The sequence below is a fragment of the Amblyomma maculatum genome, chromosome 4 (assembly GCF_055883805.1).
Source record: "Amblyomma maculatum isolate TAMU_Amacu chromosome 4, ASM5588380v1, whole genome shotgun sequence".
NCBI lineage: Eukaryota > Metazoa > Arthropoda > Arachnida > Ixodida > Ixodidae > Amblyomma > Amblyomma maculatum.
The window spans coordinates 53,152,613-53,171,271 of record NC_139347.1 but is presented as its reverse complement, the minus strand read 5'-3'; the positions used below and the strand labels follow the sequence as shown (position 1 = coordinate 53,171,271).

Here is an 18,659-nt window from a genome sequence, read left to right as displayed (position 1 = left end):
TTACAACAGTGCAATGTGGTCAGTTACACTGTGCGACTTGCGCCCAAAAGCAACGTGTTGATCGCTTTTTGCTGATTTAGAAGTCAACTTCGCGCAAACAGCCCAGCAGCAACAGACCACTTCCAGAAAACATTTTTTGCCTGAAAGAAGTAATGATCACGGGCACGGGAATTGACCTTGGGCACGGCAACTTCGCGCAAACAGCCCAGCAGCAACAGACCACTTCCAGAAAACATTTTTGCCTGAAAGAAGTAATGATCACGGACACGGGAATTGACCTTGGGCACGGCGCCACCGTGGATAAGAGCGTCAAAGAGTACATTATATAATTCATAAAGTTTCTCAAAACCACTATGATACGGTCAACACGATGCGACGATGCTATGACACCAATCACAAACACAGGCTTGGGGCCAATGGTTCCGTTATTTCTGTCATCCGTGAGGGGGCAGCACCGCGCCATTTGGTGCAGCAGCAGAAGAGCAAGAGCTGCGAAGGAAAACGGTTTAGCGTAGAAATAATCGACAGACATTTGGCCAGTCCTCGATTCTCACCAGCCCTATTTCGACAGGAGCCAGTCCTCAGAAGAGAGGAAAGGTAGGTTTGTGTATGCCAACTTTCTCCCTCAGCACTCGCGGAGTTTACGTTCATCAGCATGCTGAGAAGCAAAACTACGGACTCAACTGACGTGTCGCCATGAGGTGCTAAAGTTAATAAGCTGTACATACAAAACGCTTGTTCGCATGTAGGTAAATTTATGTATAAAGGCGTGCTCGTGCGGCGAGCACCTAAAGAGTTTATGACGAGCGAACTCGCTACGCAGCACCACTTGTTGAGTTTCGATCCTCTGATAGAAGTACGGCTTTAATCCTCTTACATTTGCTTCAGATGTCCGAGTCGGAGGAGGCATTTGAGAGTGCCGACGAGGATGTCGACGAATCGAAGGGGAAAAGGCGTGGACGAACCACATCCGAAAAGCTGAGTGACATAAAGGAAACTGAATCGCCTGTACGAGACTGCAGAGGCAAGGGAGATGAGCCGTCCTCTCAAGCCAAACCAACCGGTGTCTCGACGGAGAAATCAGCGCCTGAGGCAGTAGACGACGACGCTAAGGCAAGCGCTGAACCGAAGAAAGAAGATGCCGCTGAGACAAACGTTAAAGAAAAGGAGATGAGCGTATTCGAACGCCTGGCGCAGGTCGCTTCGAGGGATGATAAGGTGCTCCTTTCGCTTTCGTTCGTTCCCGAAGCGCTGAACTGTGCCACGATCGACGCCCTACAGACACTGCACACGCGGAAATTGACTCTATGTCGTACCCGTGCCTAGCTGTACGGTGCACTCGAAAAAGAAAAAATGCAAACATATAGAGGTTTGGCCAAGCAAAAAAAAGTCTAGTTTCTGACGTTCTATAGTATTGCAGCCTTCTCACTTTCTGAATGGCCACATTTACGTAGGCGAGTGCCTCAAATACTTTTCATTTTCTTTTCCACGCTCATGCAGATCGGGTGCTTTCCTATATCAGCTGTAGTTCCACCTTATTCAGAACAGTTTGATGCAAAATATCTTCAAAACAAGCATGAAATTAATGTGATAAGCTGGTTTATGAATGCTTGAACTGCAACTCTGCATAATAAAAAGCAAGCAATAATGGTTTGTTCTGATAATACATTGAGTGTAGTGTACGGGTACTGATGAACTAGATAATGGACTTGCGAGTACTCTTGATCGCAGTGGTGGTGTTGCGTGTTCCTATGTGAGCCGGTGTCTCGTCTCCTCTCCAGTTCTCCATATTCCTTTGAACCCCTTTAAAAGGCTGCCTTAAATATGCTTGCCCAGCATTCTGAGGACCATTTCTTTAGCCAAAAAGAAATGAGCTGATTAGAGCCACTCAGAATTTTTTTCAAAATTGAAGGAGCCACATTTACACTGGCACCGACGAGGTTGTTTGCTCATGAGCGTCGCGTGCGTCTCACAAAATCCTTGTTCAGCTTGGCTTGTAGGTATGAGACTTAAACACACAAATATGACAGTGACAACACAAGAAAGGTGAACATACACTCAGCATTGGGTGCACCATTCTGGCCGACTACCTCTGGGGCATCTGGACCATATTAGGTAGCATGCCATCAAATACCATAATTTAATTGTGACCTTTCCCCAAACTTCATGGGTCCACTGCCGGCTCTACCTTATGGCTCAAATTTAACACTGCAAGGCCTGTGCTTTTTGTTGGCAGTTAACTGTTATTCTCGCGTGCACTTTACAGCGTTTGCTCTGAAATGGACCCATTTAAAAGGTGCCAGGGTGATGTCCTCTTGAGGAACACTGACAAATTACTAAAACCAAAAACAAGAGGGAGCAAGCTTATGACTTCTGGGTGAACATTGCCTTTGCGAAACAATCCTGGCAACTTAAATACATCTTTGAGTATGTGTATATGAATTCATATGCATATCGAGCATGGTAATAGGAAATGTGAGAGTGGTAATCGAACAGCCTTCGACTATGCAGGTCAGTGCTGCGCACGTAACAGGAACGGGGGGAGAAAACATGAAAGTGCTGTTCCTCCATTCTTGACTTGCCTGTTGCATTTATTTTCAAGTCGCTGGTGTACCAATATGCCCAACCATTTGTTTCACTGAAGCTTTTCTTTCGTTCTCTACACTTCTCACTACTGTTGCGCTGAGTTTTGCTTGAGAAGTATTACATATTCTTAAAAAACATTGGTAGCAGTGCTATGTTGTTTACACTGATGATGCCAAGGGGAGGCAAGAGGTGACCACCCTAAAAATTTCTAGGCTACACCAGAGAAAAAGAGGCATTATGTCAACCAAAACTTTAATTCACTCCCTCCCCATTCTCTCTTCCACTGCTCTACAAATTTTCTAGAGCCATTGTTGTTTGTGGGCTGCTGCTTTTCTATTTTCTTAAACTGTAGGCTGCTGTGCATTTCATAGAAAACACATTTTTCAGAGCTCGCCAATCAACTGGGGCTTTGGAAAGTGGGGATCGTCCATTCTGTCAACAGCTGCAACGTCAGTAAGCACCTTCACCAATCAAGTCTGTAAGTGGCCAACAGCTGGCATGTTGTTACCACTGTTTTGTTCCATTTGCATGTGTGGTTGAATTTTCATTAGCTGTGCGAGCACCAAGAGCATGAACATAGGAACCTGAGTTGCTAAAGCTGCAGAACACCTCTCAAGCAGCAACTACTTTTGATGAGGTTGCTCTTGCTAATTGATGTGTCAAAATTTGTGGGCAGTTCCTATGCCTGACTGTGCCTAGACAAGGGTTTATTGGGCTCGCATCATAGCAGGTCATGCAAAGTTGGGGGCGAAGCTAATATGTGCCTCGCTATGTATAGACTCTGCAGGGGGACAGTTCTGGTTTCCACAAGTAAGAAAAGAGGTTCAACAGTAGCTTTAACAAACTCTATGAGCCTTGGCTAATGTCGTGCTCATTATTGCCACCGAATGTCACCTAAGTAGCATAGCGGTCATCTCCTTAGAGTTGAACAGAGTTACTGTACTAACTTTGCCCTTGATGATAGGGCTCGCAGATGGTGTCTACTTTTGGGAAAGTGAGACTAGCATGCTTTAAAAATTAGGTTTTAGAGTGTTCTGCTGTGTTTCTGAGCGTCACGGCTAGATGCACGATATATGGGCAAGGAGGGGCTTTCTTTCGATTGACATAAAAGAAATATACTCGATAAAAGTTGGTAGGTTGTTTTCTTCAAGTGTACAATGACTACAGCACAGGGCATCGGCACTGTCATTGAGACAGTTGAGTCAACACTAGGTGCTCCAAGTCCAGAAGAACTCGCCCAGGAGTCTGAGAATGCGAAAGTTGAAGCACAGCCAGATTCTTCATCGGGCCCAGGCCTCCCCGATGCAGGTATACATTTTCATGGTTCAAGATTTCAACCTTACCTATTATTTACAAGGGCACAGGGTTGATAGACTGCACGCATCACTCAGATGGTAATTTTTGCTTAGGTACTTATCATGGAATTATATTAAATGTTGTAGGGCACGTGGCTTTGAAATCGCGAAAAATGGTCATAAATTTGATTTTACAAATCTTTGTATCCACTTTTGTGCCTTGTTATTCATGATTTCCTGCAGTTTCTTTACTTAAATCCACTGAGAAGAACTTTAAAAAATTGTTTAGTAACCCTCATTGGCCATGCATGTCATGAAAACACTCGTACAATCAGTGTTTTTCTCAGTTCTGGTTTTCTGATTATACGACCAACTTGTGAAACAGATTTCTTCACGACTGTTTTATATATTTTGACATATTTATTTTGTTGACTCGAGGGACCACATTAACATGACAATGTTAAAGGCCCCGTACAACAAAAATCTGACGTCGGCAGCAATCTACGAGCGTTGGTGTGGTGAGAAAAAAAATAAAATGACGAGCGTAGCGCTGCCAGGCGGTAGCTGGCAGCTGACATGGCCAGAGACTAACTGGGCTTAGCACTGCCTGACATTACGTTTGGCAGGAGCGGCCAACTCGGACCTCTTCTTTTGTATTGGAGGGTGATATCAGAATCGGCCTACCAGGACTCTTGCATTCACGTTGTGCCTAGGCCACGCAGGCACATTGATACGGTTTGAGCGAGGCTTTATATGTGGGCTGGTAGCCCAAACTATCGCGTCATACCCTTACAGGCAGAGCTTAAGTGACCCCATAATTTTTTTGCTGACTTGTTTATGGCTACAGCATTGCAAAAATTCAAAACTCAAAGAAAACATCTAAGAATGTCTGGACCTGTAGGATGCCAGTAGAGATGCAACAAATATTGTTAACACTGCAGGCTTGCCACAAGAATCACAAAAGAAGGAAAACTGTTCCTGAGATATTAGCTCAAAAACCTTTGCACAAATCGAACAAGAATTTAAAAAATTTTGCTGAAAGCCGCAATCCTGCTTAAAAGAGCCCTTGAACCATCTTTATGAGATACTTGTATATTTTTGCAACTATCACCATTTTTTGATGTCGTCAGTTTTACAGGTACTGTGAAAGTAACATACCACCATGGTTTGCCAGTGTCACTGTTAAAAATGAAAGGAGAGCATTGTTATGTCACATTGCATACACATATTGCTATCACTTTGCATGGGCCTCAGCAGGTCATGTCATTGCAGTGTCTAGCACATCGGTAAGGAAGATGTGGACTGGAGGAAGATGCAGTCTTCACATATTACTAAATACTTTTTATTTTAAGTTTTTATTTATTTACGTTTATTATTTATTATAAATAGTGTTATAGTAAATTTTGAGGTAATTTCTCCAATTAAAGCTTTTTAATTTTAAAAAATTTCCAACGTTTGAAGCTGGCTTAGCTTTCTTTTCAGGGGTGCTCGGGGACAGTTTGGTTCACAGCTTTAGGTTGAAGAACACAAGTGCAAGATGCCGGGCTAGTTGGTACTGCATAACGAATATAACAGCGCAAAGTGTCCGTGTTTCTTCCTTCCGTGTTTCGTCCCGTTCTTTGCGTTGTTATATTCATTAGGTTGGAGGCCATAGTGAATGAAATGGGGGGATTCTTGCTAACAGTCTGGTATTGTGAAGGGCATGGCACAGATGAAGGGACTTGAGTTCTATGGCTACCAGTAGTCAAGGTGCCAGTGTCTTTTGTTACGAAAGCACCACTCCGACAGCCAAAGCAAGACCTCGGGTGGCCGCAGCTATGCCGTGAAGAGACGTAGCTATGGTCTCCTTATGAAAAAATCAGCCTGCCATGACATTTGAATTACTGTTAACCCTATGCCCCGGGCAGGAGCTGCCAACTCAGATTGCTCCTTTGATATGGAAGGGTGATATTAGAATCAGCCTGCCAGAACCGTTTGCAATCTCGTTACCTCTACAACGCGCAGGCACGTCCATACGGCTTGGTTGAAGCGTGACTTTATATGTGGGCTGGTAGCTTACACCCTCGCGTCATACCCTTAAAGGATGAGCTTAAGTGTCCCCAATAATGTAGCACCTTACACTGATAGGGCATGATAGGGGAATAATGTAGCAGGCAAAAGAAGCTTCCGCCGTTGCTTTTGCAATTCAACTAGGGTTAACCAGAGCTAACCCACAACAAATGTTTTAGTATGTTTTTCATTTGTGCAAAGGACAGCCGCTCAGCAAGGGGTTTGCATTCCTCAGAGTTTAAATGTGTCAAGACGTCAGTAGCAGTCTTTTTCAGTAATCGGTTTTAGTTACAAGGATGTTGACCTCTTCAAAGTTGAGTCTCGTGATTCGTAATTTGCTTCTCCGGAATGCTCAGCTATGGCGTTGTATTTTCTTGCATAGTTGCCAGGACTATGTTGTTCTTGTATTTTCATAATTTTTCCTTTCAGTTTTTAGTTTCACCAATGCAGCTTGCACTGTTATTTCTCAACCAGGCATGCAGTTCTGTAAAAGTGTTCAGCGTTTAGTTGATAGCATTGTGCCATTTTGGTTTCGATCTCTGTGTCCTGTTGAAGTTCATGCTAACATGCCATCATCGATCAGCCATCTGTATGAAATAGGGGCCATCTGGCAGTGTTCATTAGGCAGCACATTGACTAAGCACCAAAGAAAGTATAAAATGCCTGAGTGTTTTAAATGTGGTTGCAGGCTGTTCTGTAATTTTTTTCGTAAATATGAATCATTGTTGCGAATTGCAGAAAAATAAGATATCTTGCCCTTACACATGTATTAAAACTGGAAGCATTCATTGCCCAGCTCAAGGCAAACATCATGATTAGTGCAATTCCGACATTTATTTTAAACCAGCCAAAAGACACGACAGAGAATAGAAGCAAAGAAAATGAGGGCGGACTAACTACTGAAGTTTTATTGAAAGAAAGAAGACAACGAAGACTTGCACTGAGATGTGCGTGCACAATACCCAAACCAGTGAAAGGGCAGAAACAATTCGAAGTCATAGTCTTACTATCGAGTTATCTAAAAGAGCGAATTTCTTACTGTGAAAGTTAACTGATGGCTTAGCCACACACGTGTCTTTAGTCTTAGCGATGTAAAAAGCCTCAACTATCTCCCGACAAATTTGTTTTTCATTTCCATAAACTACAGAAGTGTCGCTGAAATCAGGCATGCAAAGAGACAGGTCGTCCTCCGAGTTAAATATTCGAGATTGCACGTGCAACGCCAGATTACAGTTCGCCTTCCCTCCTAGAGAGGAGTGCTCCGTCAAGCACACATTAAGACATCTACCTGTCCGCCCATAGTAGCATCAACCACAAGGCAGCAGAACACAATAAACTACATTCTTTCTGCAAGTGGTGAGCCTTGTCTTATGTGATACTGTGCACTGAAGACGATTACCAGATTTATTGTCGAGCCTCCTTTTAACGCTGGCGCACAAGCCTCCTATCTTGTTTTTAGCTGTGAAGACAACGCCAACGTCATACTTTGCCACAAGTTTCTTAAGTTAGTGTGAAACACCATGTAGGTAAGGTATGGCAGCCATCATTTCTCGCGTCGCCAACACGTCAGCATCATCCAGCCCCGTATTGCTCTTTCTCAAGCGAGCCAAAACACGCTCTGACAGGCGAGCAAGGTGTGCATCGAAAAATGTCGCTGAGCAAAGGTGCGACCTGTAACCCTATGCACACGCCTGACTTTTAGACGTACAGCCTGCCTTGCCAACGGACAAAACTGTAGTTGAGGTAAAAGGACAACAGCTCCATGAAGCTAACAACTGAAATTCCGCACGCATCAGTAAAAGCCTGTTCATCGTTATTCACCGTGGTGCAGTCTTGCGCGCACCTCAGAAGTCTATCCTGTTAAACTTTTTCTGCCCTTTTACTGGTTTGGGTACTGCGTGCGTGCATCTCAGTGCTAGTCTCCATTGTCCTCTTTCCTTCAATAAAACTTCAGTTGTCAGTCCAGCCTCGTCTTGCTTGCTTCTGTTCTCTGTGTCGTGTCTTTTGGCTGGTTTAAGTTAAATGCTTACCAACTTGCCCAGTCATAAACCTTGTCGAATTTCTGACTTTTTTTTTCCTTGTGTGTCTCCTGCCATCCACATTTCAGATCACTCCAAGGCTGGCCAACCAGAAGAGAAACAAGACAGCTCGGGAGTCAGTGGCATCTTCAGTGGAGTCACAGCGATCACAAAGGCCATTGAAGCCACTGTAAATGAATCCTCTTTCCTGCAATTCAAGTAACCTTTATTTGCCGTTGTTTCTTATTGGTTTCAAGACATCCTCATGTGTGTGCAGTGATATTTTATGGAATGCTCAGATTCAAAGCTTGCTTTGCTTGTGCTGATTCTGCCATCTCTTTTATGGGCAATAAGATAACTGTGTACAACTCAAACATTGTAATCAAAGAGGAAAAAAGAAAAATAGTGTGTATTTGTATACATATCACATGAAGTGTGTATTTGTATACATATCACATGAAGTGCACCATGTTTTAGTGCTTGCTCTGATGTATTTTTCATTCTGCTTGCTTTGGATAGTACACTATTCATAAGCTGGAATCTTCACTGTTAGTCTCATATTCTTTGTTTTGTTATTTGTACCATAAAGGAATTGTATCTTGGTACATAATCTTAGCAGCTGCATAGTAGTTGGACATCAGGTGACTAAACCTGCTTGGTTTTGCTGAAAACTGTGTTTTTAGGCTTTGTGCCTCACCATACATAGCCGTCAGATCAGGCTCATTATGGATAGCATGTATGTGAAGTGCATGGTAGATAGCAACAATGGTTGCAGTGGTGTAGATGTTTGTCACTTCATTAGTTGAATAAAAAATTATTTAGTGCTTTATACAGAAATTGCTCTAGACGGCTCCTTTCATAAGTAGGCACCTTTTGTTGTTGAAAGAAAAGTCCTCATTCATCTTGAAGGCAGAATTGTGTGCCAGGTAATTTTCACATAGTGCAGCTAACCTTGCAAACAGATAAAATTTAAATATTTCTTTCAAATTTGTAAGTGATAAAATTGCTTGCAATAGGGTAGTTGGCATTGTTTTGGGGAGTCCACTTGGATACATCTTGATGGAAACCGAAGGAAGATGAACAGGAAGATGAACAAAAAGATGCAGCACACTGCTTATGTACTGTGTCTGTTGTGTCTTTCTGGACACCTCCTCTTGGTCTTTGTCAAGAATACATCCTTACTGGATCCCCAAGACAACTGTATGCAGCTACGAAAGATGGGGTGGACAGTGTGTGTACCCTGTAAGGAATTCGCCCCTTGACAGAGCGGGAGAGGGCATTGTCTAGCAGTGTTGTGCATTCTTTCTTTTGCATGCATTCTTTGCATCAGAGCTCCAAGGTCCTAAGCGGTGGCCTTGACACACTGGAGATGATTGGCAAGAAAACCATGGACATCCTTACTGAGGGAGACCCTGGCTTGCGCAAGAAGAGGGCCATGTTCGAGGGCAAGACAAGTCTATCTGAGGTTTTGCGGGAGGCTAAGCTGAAGGCTGAGAAGGAAGCTGAAGAGAGGAAGGCTGAGGAGTCGGAGGACATGGTCAACTACAGCAAGCTTTTCGATGAGCACCAGGGTGAGCTGAACTGTCCAGGAGCTATGCACATGAGGATGTGCTCTCTAGTAATATGGTTGAATTTCGCTCATTTGATCTTTAATAAAAGAATAATAGTTCTTGCTGTAATGCGTGAACAGCACCCCAAAAGAATGCTTACACTGACAAGTTCTATAAGCATTTGTGGACACTTGCAAACTCACTCAAATATTACGAATTATTGGTAGTCCAAAATATTTTAACAAACACATGCAATTCTTGAATAGTATATTGAACGTGGTTTGCCATAAAACAAGCATGTTGATCTGCTGAGTGTCAAACAGTGACCTCTCAGGTGGCAATTGGCAGGCTCTGCCTCATTACATGAGCGATTGGAGGTGGTGTGGCAAGCATACATGCCACAGTCCACGTTTCATCTCGCAGTTGTCAACAGCGCCAAGAAAAAGATAGTGGCATGAACAGCTGGTATTTAGACAGTTTGCACACATTTTCACCTATCACACCTGTAGATATCATTATTATTTGACATTGATAAAAAATAAAATTTCTCTTTTCAAAGCAAGGCATTTATTTTGCTTGTATGTCTATTCAAGATAAGCAGTGCCGAAAGTTGGGCGAGTTGGTAAAAGTTCATGATGAAAAGTAGCACAAAAAGTACACGAAGGACGGATGGACGACAAGACGCTGCAAGTAGGTTCCAGCTGTATTACAGACACTTTCAACATTGTCATCAGAATTACTGGGCGACAGATGGCAGCGCGAATAACTCGGACGAAATGTCCGACGCTGACATGCATATGACATAGAGGTGTCATGCACAGCTGTCACACAGCAAAATGACGAGAATCATGAACAGCATTGCACACGATGATTGGCCACCAGACAACTTTGCGGAGATTGATGGATGTCAGCTTCTGTGCATTGTGAGCAGAATTGACGGTGTTGCAACATCACAAAGTCAGCAGCAGGTTGGCTGTCAAATGATCAGCCATGAGCAGAGAGGGCACCAGGCACAAGTTCCGCACGACCTGCTAAACCTATATCATCACTCATGAAAGAATGTTATTCCATGGTTACGAGACCAGGTTAAAACGGTTTTGCAAGTAGTAGCCGTGTTCAGGTTTTCTTCTTTATGGAAAAGTCCAGATATGCACCCTTTACAGTGTACAGTGATGCACGCTCTCTCTTGGTGCATGAAAGGCGATGACCTTTCTGGACTTGTGCAAAGCTGCAGGGACTGTTGGTTCTCAGGTTATGTTTTAACTTTGGCTGAGCTAAAGGAGCAGATTTTCTAGGCTGGAGGAAGAGGGAGCAGGAGACGCTCTTTTAATGTTAACTCCATTGCCGCTGCACCAGGAAAGAGGGTCGCCACTGTGTGAGTCACAAAAGTCGTGGAGTGAGCAGCGAGTCATTGTGGGGCAGCGAGGTTCAGGTGGACTTTAACATGCCACAAAGGCCATGTAAGCACAATGGTGGAAAGGAGCTTTGGGTTGGTTTATGTTGCTAGGGGTATTTTGTATGTGCCAGGGCTCTGTAAACTGTTGCTTAAATGGCTTTTGCTCGATGTCTTCTTTTCTCTCAGAGGCTTTGGTCTGAGTGCCGCCGTCTTTTTAATCTAACGGAAGTAAATATAATATATTTTTTTAATTTTATGGCTAAAGTCACATAAATTTGAACTTTTAAAATAAAATAATCACTAGCTAGATTTAGGTCACTCAAGGCTCAGTGTTTTGTCAAAGGGGGATTGGCCAAACGCTCTTTAGCTAAGCATTTCACTTCAGAAAAGAAGGGGAAATCTGGTACTGGCAAGTGAACCCAGTATCTCCCAAATGCAAGGCAGTTTCACTAACCACTTTATCACTGCTTTGGTAAAAACGATCACGAAGTGGTTTACTGTGCAGTATGTATTTCGGCCATTCAGAGCTACACTTCCCAAGCATTTCACCCTAGAAGAACCAAGCACCAGGCTGGTGTAAATCTTGTACCATTTAGAAAACTGGTGGATAAAGGATAAATATACATATTTGCTTAGAAAGGGCGCAAAAAAAACGAACGCAGTGAAGGGGATTGGCACATCTCCCCTCCTGCTAACCCCGCTGGGCTAAACAAGAAGTGCGAACTACTCCGAGGGCGAGAATTTTATTTTCTACTTTGCAGGTTAAGCTGAGAAGCAAAATTTTGCAAGTCATCACTTGTGATCAATGACAATTTTTGCTGAATGTTTCAGCTAAGCCATTGCATAGTTTTTCAATTTATTTTCCATGGATGTTTGCGAAGTAGGATGGCATTGACTGGTGCCTCTTTTTCGCTCTTATGAACTGCTTGCCAGCAAAGTGCAGGCACCTTAGCTGACTCACCAAAACTTGGTGAAAAGCACTCTGCCATTTCTTTACTATTTTGGACAGCCTGCAGGCATTCATCTTGAACTGGACACTTTTGTTGTCATGTTACAAGATACTTGGCAGTAGTTACAATAGCTGCAATACTTCGCCTTTTCATTTCTAGAAGGTGATTGTGCAGTCTCGCATTAGATCAGGTTGTACAAGCCTAGTAGCTGAAAAGGTATTCTGGATATCACACTTTCATTTATAAGGCTGAGAAGGCTTCCATGTTTCGCAGGTCTTGTACACCTGGAGGCATTGGAAATGCTCTGTGGGGAACGAAAGACAGCTGTGCAGCAGAAGCTCATGGAAGCTGGAGAAGAGGAAAAGGCCGAACTTAATGCATTGCTTGAAAAGATCAAGAAGACCTGTGAGAGTCTGCCAGCAGCGGATGACACACCAGGTAAGTTTTGCTGGGTGGAGAGTGCCTACCTGCCTTGATATGTTGAATGCTCTTTTGACTGTGATCTAGGTTGCTGGAGGCTGGGACAGTGGTGCAGTATGGTCGCTGTTCTTTTCAGCATGTGCCCTCTCTACAAAGGGTCACATGGTCCTTGCTCCAGCTTCAGCCAGCTTTCCTTGCAGTTATGTGCTCTTCTAGGAGATGCTGTCTCAGCTGCCTTTCATGTTGAATTGCAGACGATGAGCTTGAACAAGAGTTTGAAAAGTTGGTGACGGGACATCTTTCCGAGATTGGACTCAACCTTAGAGGGGAGAAATTGAAAGAGGTAAGTGTACATGCATTATGCAGCATGGTGTTTCTCTGTTGCACTTGAAGCTTTTCACTGAAAGAAAGTCGTGCAGTAACGATGTGTACTTGTAGCTCCATCATGAAGCAGTGAGCATTATTAGTTCTGGATCCTTGCATCCTGGCAAATGTTGCAGAAACGTGCTGCTGTCACAAACCTTTACTTTTTTTTTTTTTTTTTATTGTAGGTGGAGGTTTGCATATTTTGATTTCAATTCATAAGCACTGCAGCGCCATAATTTCTAATTTGCTTGTTAATGCGGATTAGCACTGTGTTGTTTTGCTCTGAGACTTTCATTGCCGACTCTTGTGCAGACTGATTTAGAAGTCAGGGAGTGGCTGCGAGAATGCATGGCACGCCAAGAAAAAGGGGAAAAAGTGGACGCCAAGGTAAGTAGGCAGCTGGCACTTGGCTGCAATAGTTTCTTACTCACTGTTCACCCAGTTTACTAGTTAACCTCACATTTTGTACTTATTTACTGTGCTTGTGTAATGTAGCAATGGGTGTAGCTACTTCTCCTGTACATGCTTAATTGAATGTGACGGAAGCATTTATTTACTGTTGTGTTTCAATACCGAGGACACAGAGCTAATCGTGTGTACTGATTACTGAACACTGATCAAAGGCACCCAGCAGAAACACTTTTGCAGCTTTGATATTTTTCTCAAGGGCATGTGCTTTTCTGTCTTCTCAGACGAGGAATCCCGGTGGAATTTTGTATTCATTGGTGCAAAAAAAGTCATGCTGATAAATGAAAGAGCAAAGCAAAGAAGTTTGAGATGCATAAGTATGGTACAGTGTGGGTGCGATGCTGCTGTTAAACCATGCAACTTGTACCTTACATGCAGTGTCTGATGTAATTCCATTCTGTCACTCAAGGTTCACATCCGGCACCATCTTGGAAGCCTGACCTGACTTGATTCACTTTTTTTTTTCCAGGAGATTTATAGGCGAGGGATTGAAACACTGGCTGAGATGACGGCCAAAACTATGGAGCTGTACCATAAGGTTGCTGAGCTTCTGCTTGTGAAAACTTCACCCGACAGGACACCAATGCACTACGCCACTCAGCTGACAGGGTGCGTTTTCTGGGTGTTGCTATTTGTTTATTGTAACGAAGTTGAAACAAGTCATGCAAGGTTGATAAGTGTAGCGCAACTGAATAAACAACTGTGCGTTTTGCTTTTCGATTCATGTTGGCACAAAGCAACTTGCTTGAAATTGTCTTCCATACGAGTTATTTTTAAATAGTCTGGCCAGCAAGTACAGGTGCAACACTTCGCCCTCTTCTCTAAATCTATCCACAAGTTAGAAGACTGATTAGGGCAGCCTTTGTTGATGAAAGATAGCTGATTGTTATTAGTGCAGCAAGTTTCTTTTATTACCCACCCATGGCATGCTCGTAATGAAGCATACCAGTGTAATCATCTGCACAGACAGCTAATATGCTCAACATATGTGCTTGATTGTTAAGTAACTGCATATATGCATATGGGTTGTTTAGCAGGACATTTTTTGCTGACAGTAGGCTTTTGCCTTTTTCAGTCTAACTGCCGTGCTCTGCACTGAAGTGGCCATCTTGTCTGCACAGTGTGGACGCTGTCTCAACACAGCTGCTGTAAGCCTGCTTGCATTATTTGGCTCTGGTCTTTTTAGGAACACCGTATGTGGCATAAAAATGTAAAAGGGTTTGTCTTTGCAGGATGACTCTGAGGACCCAGATTCAGTGACACCGTTGATTACCAACATTTACTTGGAGGTGAGAGAAAAGGCATTGCGTTCAAACCATGAGGCACTGCTGGTAATGGCTTTCTGCGTGTGGGTACTAATGAGGCTTTCTGTAGTGGATTACAAATTTGCGTGTATGACTTGTTTATGAAGCATAATTTGCAATTGGTGGCTGTCCACTGAAACAAGCTTGTATGCTGCACTTTTCCATTTTTGTCACATTTTAGGGTTGACTGCGTACCATAGAACTCACTATTACGCGTGCTGTGCTGTTGTATCAAGAGATACAGGGAATTTGAGAGTGACCTTTTGTAGCAATTAATAGGAAAGTATTGTCATTGCAATTCCAGAGTGTCAACCATATTGTGGTCCTTAAACTAGACTTAATGCTGTTTTCATTACCCACATGAGTATATAATTTATTGGTATTCTTGTTACCTGTTTTGTAGGCTAGCACGACCCCTCATTTTTGTGATTCGATGTGATTCGGTATAGTTCATCGAGAAGGTGACTGTCAGAATAGCAAACACAACTTTAACAGAGCCATGTGTCTTGTGTTGCCTAAAAGTTGAGAGTTATTTTCATTAATGCAGAATTTCATGACTGGTTGGTGCTGCTTATCTTAATGGAACGGTTGTTCCATTAAGACCACTTCATTATAGGTCAGCTGATTTGATGCCGATTTATTTTTCTGCCTGCTGAAATAAAACCGAGACATCAGGGAATCATTAGAAGTGCGATGTGTTCACTTGCGCTTGCGGCATGTTGCCTGTCTGGGAGCTTCAGGCTCCAACAAATTTTTTCGGGCAAATATATTGCATGTTGCAAGCGTTTTGCCAGCACACGATATATTATTGGGCTTGGAAATGGTTGGAAAAGTCGTGTCCACAGTATGCTTGCATACAAAGGTACCACGTGCACTTACCCAAACCGTTCGCTCCACTTGATGCTGTGCTTGCCCCTGCCATCATAAGATGTGCAGAATAGTTTTTCCAGAAGGCAGACATTTGCCTTTTACGATTCCATGAGCAGCCAGCCACAAACCCTTCACAAAGAAATGTAAGCACGCATGCGTTGTGTATAACCGTGGCCATCACGTTTGGCAGTCCAGAGCCGCCGTTTCATTGCAGTTCCTACAGATGGCGCTACAGTGTCCTCAAAATGGCCGAGTTTATTTACCTTTCGCACTCTAGTCTTAAGCCCTCACTGCGCCCTCTGCTGTCACTGAGCGATAGTCCTCACGTCTTATCGAGTTATCCCACTGATCTCCTTAATTACATGGCAGCAGCGCCATAAATATGAGCAGTGGGCAGCTGCTTATCTCTGACCTAACTGTCCAGCGCCGACCCATCAACCACCTGCCAGAAGCAGGGCTGTTAATTTTCGAGCTCACAATTTCAAGGCCGGAATATCTGGGGAAGGGGTGCACGTAATAAATAGTTGAGCAAAAGTGAGGTTAAAGCTAGCTTGCTAACTGAACTGTTATTCTACTTAACCATGTATTATACATTTAATTGTTAACATGGATGCATGGGCCATGTATATTGAATTGATCTATGCAAAGTAATGTTTTCCTGGCAGCGAGTTTTGCCATCCCTTTAGCAAAGTGGTGACTTTCTGCTGTTTGAAAGAAAACAGAAAAAATTGTCTTGCAGGCTTCAAACAGCAACACCTACATCCAAGATGGCTTCCAGCTTCTGGTTCCAATACTACAACTGCTTGCTTTGCAGCAATAGCTTGACTGATCTGTTGCTTCTGACTGCGGATGGCAACTTGTTGCACACACAAGTGAGGAAATGGCTGCTGAAAGGCCACTGCACGGGGGCTGTGAATGTACAGCACAAAGTGCTTGTGTGGAATGCAGCTAATATTGAGTTTGTTGTTAATACTGTAATTCAGGCCTAGAGCACAAGCTTTACATTTGTCAAGCTGTAGCCTGCTGCAGCGTCAAGAATCCTAAAAGCTGCTGCCCAGGCTTCAACATTGTTAGCGTGTTGTGTTGCAGCATGTGCTCTTAAAGTTAGACTAAATTTGGTGAGCTGCATGTTGGGAATTTCGCAGCACGGCATCCCACTTCGCGAGCTCGAAATGGCAGCAAGAGTTTTGTTAGCTGTTTAGTGAGATGTTTCACAAATATTGATGGTTCAGAATGTACATAATACTGTGCTGGGTATACTCTCTTCCACAGCCCACTGTAGCCTCTGTTGTGCTGGCATGTTCATGTACATAAAGTATACAAGAACCAAGCTTTTGCATGGGGCTTTTCCTGTGTGCCCTGTGCAACTCAAGCTCAGCTTTAGAAAATGAGTATGTCGTGTTTAGCTGGAGTCTCAACTGGATGTTTTTGTTTGAGGTTCTCTTGCGCATATGGTTCTGTTTTGGTGCATTGCTTTATTGCCGGTCATAGGTGAAAAAAATGAATGGTGACCATGAGCAGTCTTTATGTAGATATCTTGAGAGGCGAGCACAATGGACTCTCTAGTGACCAAGAGTTGCAAGGGTGTATCGTTTTCTTTTCTCGGTTTGTGGATGTCGAGGATGGTTGTACCCTGCACACCAAGGCAACTTAGACTGCATTGTGGAATGTTTTATTGCAAGGGTGTATCGTTTTCTTTTCTCGGTTTGTGGATGTCGAGGATGGTTGTACCCTGTACACCAAGGCAACTTAGACTGCATTGTGGAATGTTTTAAAGTGTGCTGTGCATTTGTGGCCAATGCTCTGAATCTCGCAGTTTATTTTTTTATGCAGCGTAGAAAAATTTATTGATATTTTATTGATAGTGCATTGTCGTTTTGACATTTCCTTATCTGAGGTCAGAATATTTGTTCATGAAATTCAACCGCACCAATTGGCTGCAAAGTCAAAGGCATGATAACACAGTACAATATTTGGGTAGAGCAGGCCCAGTAGATACTCTTAGACTGCTAATACTAGCAGCTTACCAGTACCCAAAACAAGGAAACTTGATGATAGTTATATCTTGCTAGTATTCACTTGTGGAATCGACACTTAGAGGCTAGCAAAAAGGCTGGAAACTCATCAGGGTAGCATGTCAAGCTGTGGAAATGAATGCGATGATGGTGATGTCAAGAGATGGGAAGAGGGCAATATGGGCTAGGCAATGTGACACGGGTAGGGCACCTAATGTTTGTAGCATACAACCAGTTTTAGGCTAGCAGAGTCTATACCAGAAGAGAACAAAGTTGTTGCATTATACAATACAAAAGATAGGAAGTATGCAGAGTGGGTCAGACAAATAACTCGAGTTAATGATGTTCTTGTGGAAATCTAGAAGAAATAAGCATGGGCAGGGCATGCATTGTCAAGAGAGGTTAAGCGATAGTCGAAAAGGGTAACAAATTGGATACCAAGGGAGGGAAAGCGTAGCAGGGGGCAGCAGAAAGTCAGGTGGGCAGGGTTAAGTTCGCAGGGGTAAAGTGGATGCTTTGGGAGAGGCCTTCACCCTGCAGGAGGTATAGTCCAGCTGATGATAATACATATGCAGGTAAGGAGATAGGATTTTGAAATTACAGGCATAGGTTAGCCACAACTGGTGCTGGCTGGGTAGTTGGTGGCACATGGGAGAGGGCTTTGTCCTGTAGTGGACACTATCAAGCTCACATTGACGGTGCACGAGGTAAAAATGCAGGCAATGCACAGCTGTGGTCTTGCGTCACAGAGTGGCATACATTGATGCCGACAAGAAATGTAGTGTACTTGGTTTACATTTACTTTCAAAGGCCACCTTGTACACATCACGTTTGCTGGTGCCAAATGGTGCTGTTGTTGAGCATGCTCATTCTGTCTTATCACGCATGCACAGCTTGCGTGTTTAGGGTGCTAATAAATAAGGCTTGTAATGGTCTATGCATACTGTGCTCAGTTCTTGAACGCTTTTATTATGTGTTGTAAATTAATGAAAAAGAGAACCGGTTGCCTGGCTTGTTAGAAAATATCTTTGCTTTACTTTTTGTGTAACTTGGTTTGATTACACTAGGGTATTTTATACACACAGAATATTTTTTGAAAATGTCAGCCAGTCCGTTCTCAGTGTAGGGAGATAGTTTTGATTCATTTGCAAGGGTGATCACGGGTCACCTAAAGCACGAAGAACATTTAAATGCCGATAAAGACCTTCATATTGATTGATTGGCAGCCTTGTCATAAAAGGAAAGAAAAGTAAACAAGCCACTAACCTAAGAGTTATTCAATTACTGACTTGAAACCAGCTGGGAGGATCTTTTTAAACAGACTATGATTAGTATTCGAAACAAGGTTTAGCGCCAGGTGTATGGGATATGA

At 43.2% G+C, this 18,659-nt stretch overlaps 1 protein-coding gene across 2 annotated transcripts; it reads left to right on the top strand.

Annotated features, from left to right (window-relative positions):
* Positions 1–435: 435 nt before the first annotated feature.
* LOC146191036 (protein FAM114A2) lies at positions 436–18,224 on the top strand. 2 transcript variants are annotated; one of them, XM_084601467.1, is made up of 13 exons: positions 436–597; positions 889–1,218; positions 2,974–3,064; positions 3,799–3,894; positions 8,038–8,138; positions 9,279–9,519; positions 12,118–12,282; positions 12,519–12,607; positions 12,943–13,017; positions 13,568–13,707; positions 14,174–14,246; positions 14,331–14,387; positions 16,012–18,224. In XM_084601467.1, the coding sequence occupies exons 2-13, from the start codon at positions 889–891 to the stop codon at positions 16,090–16,092; spliced, it is 1,539 nt and encodes a 512-aa protein (XP_084457593.1). In that variant the 5' UTR covers positions 436–597; the 3' UTR covers positions 16,093–18,224. The 2 variants fall into 2 exon arrangements, with proteins under 2 accessions (XP_084457593.1, XP_084457592.1); XM_084601466.1 differs by having other exon boundaries at positions 437–597; positions 3,754–3,894.
* The last annotated feature ends 435 nt before the right edge of the window (positions 18,225–18,659 follow it).